Raw genomic sequence first — 8,698 nt, forward strand, 5'->3', positions numbered from 1 at the left:
CTTGTATGCTCTTATGTGTAGTATGCACCCACTGAGGGTTTGCTAACTGACAGAGGCCCAGGGTTAAGGCAGATGTGGGTTATCTGGGATTAAGCTAGTCCCATGAGTGTGCTTTCTATAGCATACAATTCCCATTCAGGTGGGAAGGTGAGGTGGGGGTAGCCAGAGATCAGCCTCTTTATCTGAAAAGCACTGAGGTGGCCCTTACTGGCAGACAGAACAGAGTGGGACCATGGCTTTAGTGCCCTGGAACGATTCCCAGAAACAACCTGAATAGTTGAAACAGCCTGCCAAGAAAGGCCTTGGCCTTTCCAGCTACTTCTGATTATTTATTCCAGATTTACCTTTTCCCTAGCGGGTCTCTTTCATTATCTAGGTCTTATTGTTTATTACAGTCAACTCGTCTTTCTCCTGTATACCTAGGGGTGGAACAGAGTGTTATTTCTGTAATCAGGGCTTGATTTTACGTGGCTTTTGTATGAGGGAAGCCCACCGAGGTGGGAGTCCAGAAACAATATCCCTGCACTGTGGCCGAGCACAGTGGCTTATGCCTCTCTGCTGATGCCATGGTTATATCTCTCCTCTATTTTCAGCTCCTCTCCACCAAACTGCCATATTGCCGTGAGAACGTGTGTCTGGCCTATGGTAGTGAATGGTCAGTGTATGCAGTGGGCTCCCAAGCTCATGTCTCCTTCTTGGATCCACGGCAGCCATCATACAATGTCAAGTCTGTCTGTTCCAGGGAGCGAGGCAGTGGTAAGAGTCCCTGTGTGCACCTCAGGCCTACAGCTGAACTGCATATGGGTTCTGACTTTCAGTGTCTTTGTTGGTTTCCAAACAGGTATAGTGCTCTGTATGGAACATACAAAAATGTGTTCAAAAAGGGGAGTGACGGCTGGGCGCGGTGACTTACGCCTGTAATCCCAGCACTTGGGGAGGCTGAGGCAGGCGGATCACCTGAGGTCGGGAGTTTGAGACCAGCCTGACCAATATGGAGAAACCCTGTCTCTACTAAAAATACAAAATTAGCCGGGCACAGTGGTGCATGCCTGTAATCCCAGCTACTCGGGAGGCTGAGGCAGGAGAATCACTTGAACCTGGTCAGTGGAGGTTGCAGTGAGCTGAGATCGCACCATTGCACTCCAGCTTGGGCAACGAGAGCGAAACTCTGTCTCAAAAAAAAAGGGGGGGGGGGTGGGAGGGGAGTGACACAAAAGGGCACTAGGCTTTCAAACACCACAGACAAATGTGTGGCCACAGAAGCCTTTGTTGGAAGCCACCAGTGAGGATATTAGTTAGTAGTTTCCATGTTCTTTTAGAAAGCCCTACTTTCTTTCTTTCTTTTTTTTTTTTTTTTTTTTTGAGGCAGAGTCTCGCTCTAACACCAGGCTGGAGTGCAGTGGTGTGATCTCGGCTCACTGCAACCTCTGCCTTCCAAGTTCAAGTGATTCTCCTGCCTCAGCCTCCTGAGTAGCTGGGACTACAGGCATACACCACCACGCCCAACTAATTTTTGTACTTTTAGTAGAGACGGGGTTTCACTATGTTGGCCAGGATGGCCTTGATCTCTTGACCTTGTGATCCACCCACCTTGGCCTCCCAGAGTGCTGGGATTACAGGCGTGAGCCACTGCACCTGGCCGAGAACCCTGCTTTCTGTCCTGTGGTAATTTTTTTGCTGTGGTCCTGCCTGAACTAAAATTCCATTTATGCTAAGATGTGGCATGGTGGGATAAGGAGGAAGTTTACAAAGGGCATGAGGAAACCTCAGGGTAATGAGTATGTTCATTATGTAGATTGTGGTTATGATGTCATGGACATATACATATGTTAGAACCTCAAATAGTATACTTTATGTGCCGTATATTGTATGACAAACCTCAATGAGGCTGAAGAAAATACTGAATTTAGTTCTGACCACTGGGTAAATTAAGCTTCCACCTCAAATCTTTTATAGCATGTTCTCTGTAAGAGCACCCTCATTCTTTATTGAAGAGGGAAAAAATACTTATTCTAGTGTACTTTGAAGGTTTCAGAATACCTTTTTCTGACATCCCATTTCATCATACCAAGAACCCTGTGGGAAGCAGATGAGAAAAGATAGTTTTACACATAAGACCTAGAACCAGCTAAATAACTTGCCCAGCATCACACAGCTTAATGGGGGAACAGCTAGGGACCAGAATCCAACTTAACAAATTGTATTTTCTTTATCTCACTTTATCTCATTTTCTCATGTAAAACTATGGCTGTGTTATCATGAGAGTCCTAAAAGGCACACTGTGGATTATAGTTCACCCTCTCTTTTTCAAGTAGTGTTTATTCCTGTGCAGATACTGCAAAGTAGCTTTTGTTTGGGTCTTTTTTTTTTTTTTTTTTTTTTTTTTTGGAGACAGGGTCCTCACTCTGTTGGCCAGGCTGGAGGACAGTGGCGCAATCTCGGCTCTTTGCAGCTTCCACCTGCCAGGCTCAAGCAGTCCTCCCACCTCAGCCTCCCAAGTAGCTGGGACTATAAGCGTCCACCACCTCATTCAGCTAATTTTTGTATTTTTGTAGAGACAGGTTCTCATCATGTTGCCCAGACTTGTCTCAAACTCTTGGGCCACCCACCTCAGCCTCCCAAAGTGTGTGCTAAGATTATAGGGATTACAGGCATGAGACACTGTGCCCAGCTATTTCTTTCTTTTTTTTTTTTTTTTTGAGATGAGTCTAGCTCTGTCACCCAGGCTCAGTGAAGTGGCGTGATCTCAGCTTACTGCACCCTTTGCCTCCCAGGTTCAAGCGATTCTCCTGCATTAGCCTCCTGAGCAGCTGGGACTACAGGCGTGTACCACCATGCCCAGCTAATTTTTATGTTTTTAGTAGAGATGGCGTTTCACCATGTTGGCCAGACTGGTCTCGAACTCCTGACCTCAAGTGATCCACTCGCCTTGGGCCTCCCAAAGTGCTGGGATTACAGGCTTGAGCCACCATGCCCAGCCTATTTTTTCTTAATTATAGTTAAAATGTTTATATTTTAGAACAAAGAATAACGTATAATGAGAGTAGTAGAGAAAGGAATAAATAGGGCCAGACGCAGTGGCTGATGCCTGTAATCCCAGCACTTTGGGAGCCTGAGACAGGTGGATCACCTGAGGTCAGGAGTTCAAGACCAGCCTGATCAACATGGTGAAACCCCATCTCTACTAAAAATACAAAAAAAATTAGCTGGGGGTGGTAGCGGGTGCCTGTAGTTCCAGCTACTTGGGAGGCTGAGGTGGGAGAATCACTTGAATCTGGGAGGCGGAGGTTGCAGTGAGCCAAGATTGAGCCACTGCACTCCAGCTTTGGCAACAGAGACTCTTGTCTCAAAAAAAAAAAAAAAAAAAAAGAAAAGACTAAGTAGGTTTGGCTGTAATAATGTATGCAATGAAAAGTTTTAAGAGATTTTTGGTACTGTTTAATGGGGGTAATTTTCATACCTAGTAAGGAAATACTGGTTCCACAAATATTATCCAGTTCTTATATGCCAAGAGACATCTTCACATCCCAAGCACTGATTTGATCCCCAAGTACAGCAGATGTGTTTTCCTTGTGATCTAAAGTAATTACATGACTTGTCTTAAACTTCTTTGGGTATTTAATTCTGGGCTTTTTGCCACTCTCAAAACACCTAATACCAGATAAAGACTTCTTGCACTGTGGCCGAGCACAGTGGCTCATGCCTGTAATCCCAGCACTTTGGGAGGCCGAGGTGGATCACTTGAGGTCAGGAGTTCAAGACCAGCCTGGCCAACATGGTGAAACCCTGTCTGTACTGAAAATGCAAGAATTAGCTAAGTGTGGTGGCAGGAGCCTGTAATCCCAGCTACTTGGGAGGCTAAGGCAGGAGAATCACTTGAACCTGGACGGCAGAGGTTGCGGTGAACCAAGATCGCGCCATTGCACTCCAACCTGGGCGACAGAGTGAGACTGCATCTCAAAAAATAAAAAAAGACTGCCGGGCGCGGTGGCTCAAGCCTGTAATCCCAGCACTTTGGGAGGCCGAGACGGGCGGATCACAAGGTCAGGAGATTGAGACCATCCTGACTAACACGGTGAAACCCCATCTCTACTAAAAAATACAAAAAACTAGCCGGGCGAGGTGGCGGGCACCTGTAGTCCCAGCTACTCGGGAGGCTGAGGCAGGAGAATGGCGTCAACCCGGGAGGCGGAGCTTGCAGTGAGCTGAGATCCGGCCACTGCACTCCAGCCTGAACGGCAGAGCGAGACTCCGTCTCAAAAAAAAAAAAAGACTTCTTGCATTTGCCACAGTAGCGGTTTTAGGTCAAATATAAGGAATCCTTGATGACTTAATGATTTATAAATATGCAGATTACCTTGAGTTGCAGTGTAGGTTGGAAACATATGATGGAGAAAAGTTTAGAGTTATGAAAGATGACTCCAGAGTGAGTTGAGAGGAAGCAAGGAAGTTCTGAGTACTTACAGTCTTCAGTCAAAAGCATCTTGAGCATCATCGGGAATCTGACACTTTTCCAAGGCTTCTTGGACGGTTTCTGTTAGTGTGTGGATAGGCAGGATGGCATCAGGATTCTCTTTGCTTTTTCATGAGCTAACTTGCCATTGGGAAAGCACTGTCTGATACGTTGAGGGGAGCGGGGTGGACAGTGGAAACTCAGTGTTGCAGAAATTCAGGCTAGCAGACAGTCAAGCAAATATTCTCTCCCATTTCACTGCCTTTTACTTTTCTCTCTTTCAGGAATCCGGTCCGTGAGTTTCTATGAGCACATCATCACTGTGGGAACTGGGCAGGGCTCCCTGCTGTTCTATGACATCCGAGCTCAGAGATTTCTGGAAGAGAGGCTCTCAGCTTGTTATGGGTCCAAGCCCAGACTAGCAGGGGAGAATCTGAAACTAACCACTGGCAAAGGCTGGCTGGTGAGTAAGCCCCTGCCTGAGATGACTGCTACACAGTAACAGAAAAATTATCTTCCTCTACCCCTCAGCCCCCACTGACACACCATCTACTCACACTTTTTCACCAGTAAAAGGCACTCCTTGGAACAGGAGAAGACTTCCCCCTGATCTTGCTTTTGTGTCTCTACGTTACCTGTGGGAAAACTGAGGCCCAGTAAAACACACTGGTTGACTTAGGATTTTCCCCAAGGCATAATAGAGGAACCTCCCACCACAGCTGTCAGTGAATTTTTTTTTTTTTTTTTTAGACAGCATCACTGTGTTGCCCAGGCTGGAGTGCAGTAGTGTGATCATAGCTTACTGTATGTAGCCTTGAACTCCTGGACTCAAGCAGTCCTCCTGCCTCAGCCTCCCAAGTAGCTGGGACCACAGGCATATGCACTATGCCTGGCTAATTTATTTTTTTTAGTAGAGATGGGGTCTCGCCATATTGCCCAGGCTGGTCTCAAACTCGTGGGCTCAAGTGATTCTCTCACCTTGGCCTCCTAAAATTCTGAGATTACAGCCGTGAACCAGTGCGCCCTACCTCCAGTGAATTATTCAAGTGTTTGGTTCTTTCTCCTGTGTCTAGCGGGTGGAGGGAAAATAGAACTTTGGTTCGAACTCTGCTGAGAAGAACTGAGCCTTGTATAGCAATTCTTCAGCTGCTCCGTTCTTCCCTAATGTTTAGTTGGAAAAATGAGGCCCCGATTCCCATGAGAATCAACCAGCGAATCTCCTGACATGAGGTTGTACCTGTAGAACCCTGTTCCCTTAAGGAGACCAGAAAGCATTCCTGTCCCTTCCTCCCGCTTTTCCTGCCCCATGGCTAGAGGTGCTAATTGTAGTCCTTTTCTCTTCCCATAGAACCATGATGAAACCTGGAGAAATTACTTTTCAGACATTGACTTCTTCCCCAATGCTGTTTACACCCACTGCTACGACTCGTCTGGAACGAAACTCTTTGTGGCAGGAGGTCCCCTCCCTTCAGGGCTCCATGGAAACTATGCTGGGCTCTGGAGTTAATGACAACTCCCCAAATGCAGAGATTTACACTAACTTCCATCCTCAGTTTCCTTGTTTCTTCTGATTTTTTTTTTCCTAATTGTGTGAGGCTCTTGTGTTTTAGTGGGAACACCAAAGTTTGCCTATAGTTTAGGCACTTAATAGGAAGAAGCTCTGTACAGAAATCTGAAGGTTGTTTGGTTTTTTATTTTCCCCTTTGGTAATCAAAATTTTACTGTCTTTTATTCTGGCTTTTCAACCAAACATTGTTGCTAATCCCTATTTTTCTTTAAGTGACACACATTCTCCCCTCTCTGGCTTCTTTAGGCTGAAATGACATAGTCATTCTCACCCTTACTTCACTCTTGAGGGGTAGGGCTCCTTTATAATTATATGGTTGCTGTCAGACTTTCTGTGAAAGTTTGGGAGCTGTGTGTGTGAGAGAGATCTTGTCTGTGTGTGTGTGTGAGTGTGTGTGTGTGTGAGTGTGTGTGAGTGTGTGATGTTGTGTGCCTGTAGGTACTGTGTGTCACTGAAATTACCTGGAGTGAGGATTACTTGTAATTAAAATATTTATAAAAGAAACAACTTTATTCACAGAGTCCAGCTTTGGGACTAGTCTGTAACTTGTTTTTTACAGTCTAACAACACTGATAATAGGAAGTAAAAACAGAAAGGAAAAGAAATTACCACTGGGAAAATCTTTTGAGTTAGATTGCAGGCTTCCTGGGGCCTCCCGTGCCAGGACTGCAAAGTGATCCAGCCCTACCTGTCTTCCCACCTGTGTGTCCCCCGTGTGGGAAGCTGGTGTCACTTCCCCTTCCCACCCTCACATCTGCTTAGCCAGTAGCCACACCCCTAAAACATCAGACTCACCATCCAGGTTCAGCTCTAGAGGCTGCAAAAGGCTTCATGGGACTTGGTAAAGAGAATCCCCATCCTAGCTTCTCTCTCCATCCCCTCAAGACCTGATCTGGTGTTTAAGGGGCCTGGAGCTGGGAGTCTCAAGTCTGCTAAGGTTCACATCCATAGTCCTCTTGGCTTTGAGGAGAATCCTCTCTGCCATTCTTCCAATCTCCTCAATGGGTTTTGCTTTTATTTTCTAAATTGGGTTAAGTCTAAGAAGGTGGGGGTGAGCAGGGGGTTTATCTGTGTGTAGTGAGTGCTTCATGTGTGGAATATTCATTTTCCCACTGCAGCGGGACTTGGGGTTGAAGCCACCCCTCCTATTCTGCTGGCTTAGCCCTGAGATGGCAACAGGCTGGCCTGCAGTCAGCGTCATTGTGCATGTAACAGCATCGATGTGATTAGTAATTTGTCTGTTCCTCCCTTGAACTGTCTGTTTAGTCTGGGGTTTTTTAACTTGCAGGCGACTGACTGTGATGTCCACTTGTTCCTTGATTTTTACACATCATGTCAAAGATAACAGCTGTTCCCACCCACGAATTCCTCTAAGCACATACTCTGCTTTTCTGTCAACATCCCATTGTGGGGAAAGGAAAAGTCATATTTATTCCTGCACCCCAGTTTTTTAACTTGCTCTCCCAGTTGTCCCCCTCTTCTCTGGGTATAAGTAGGGAAATTGGAAAAAATAATATATATATCCTCCTTTTAATGGTGAGGGGCTGCTGGAGAGGAGAGACAGCAAGTCCACCCTAACTTGTTACACAGCACATACCACAGGTTCTGGAATTCTCATCTTCGAACCTAGAGAAATAGGTGCTATAAACAGGGAATTAAGCAAAATGCTGGATGCTATAGATCTTTTAATTGTCTTAATTTTTTTTCTATTATTAAACTACAGGCTGTAGATTTCTTAGTTCTCACAGAACTTCTATCATTTTAAACTGACTTGTATATTAAAAAAAAAAAAAAAATCTTCAGTAGGATGTTTTGTACTATTGCCAGACCCTCTTCTGTGATGGGTAATGCATTTGATTGTTTGAGATTTTCTGTTTTTAAAAATGTAGCACTTGACTTTTTGCCAAGGAAAAAAATAAAAATTATTCCAGTGCAAAATGGTGTGAGTGAGTATTATGTAGCCAGGAGCCTGCAAAAAAGGTCCCACATGACTAATTGGAAGGTTGGCTTGAGCTGTTGGGACTGCTTGTGGCAGATGGAGAACACAAGCACTACCTCCAGGTTAAAGGCAGGTCAAGTGCAGACACAGATGCTAAGACCTGCTAGGTCCAGGTCCCCAACTCTAGCCCAAGATCAGTTGCTCTGAGGCCTAGCTGCGGGTGGATATGCCCAGGGTAGCAAAGTAGTGTGACGTTACTTCTCTCACATAAGTAAGGGTTGGTAATAAGCCCTGTCTGCTTGGATGGTGCCCTGAGAATGACTCTGAAAGTGTTTGCATAGTACTCTGGGAATAGGATATTATTTTTTGTAGTTGGAACCATAGACCTTCACTGCCCTTTGTAAGGGGAAGGCACAGTGACCAGAGTGATGTTTTCTTAGAGCCTATTTGGAGCTGTAGCTGAGAGAAACTGCTAAGTCATACCACCCTTCTTCACACAGTCATCTCCGGGAAACCCACCAGGGCTGGGCCGCAGAGCCTGGCAAGGCCGCCCCTATTCTTCTGCCACATGGTACTTGTTCTTTCCAGGGCAAGCTGGATGCAGCTGCTCTGTGCACCTGCCTTACAGACTGACTGGTTCAGAACATGACACATGGATTCCTATACGGTCAAAGGCTGCAAGACAGGAAGGGGAGATGAGTAAGTTAAAGCAATTTGAGAGGGCTCCCCAGAGGAAACG

At 45.7% G+C, this 8,698-nt stretch overlaps 1 protein-coding gene across 2 annotated transcripts in view; it reads left to right on the top strand.

Annotated features, from left to right (window-relative positions):
* The window catches only part of DCAF12 (DDB1 and CUL4 associated factor 12), a 39,433-nt gene extending 31,475 nt beyond the window's left edge, over positions 1 to 7,958 (top strand). For both annotated transcript variants that reach the window (XM_015117537.3, XM_001098198.5), the window contains exons 7-9: positions 594 to 756; positions 4,738 to 4,916; positions 5,802 to 7,958. In XM_015117537.3, coding sequence (XP_014973023.3) covers positions 594 to 756; positions 4,738 to 4,916; positions 5,802 to 5,960 — 501 coding nt within the window. In that variant the 3' untranslated portion in view covers positions 5,961 to 7,958. The remainder of the gene's footprint in view (positions 1 to 593; positions 757 to 4,737; positions 4,917 to 5,801) is intronic.
* Positions 7,959 to 8,698: the final 740 nt, after the last annotated feature.

This window comes from Macaca mulatta, chromosome 15 (genome assembly GCF_049350105.2).
Source record: "Macaca mulatta isolate MMU2019108-1 chromosome 15, T2T-MMU8v2.0, whole genome shotgun sequence".
NCBI classification, from domain to species: Eukaryota; Metazoa; Chordata; class Mammalia; order Primates; family Cercopithecidae; genus Macaca; species Macaca mulatta.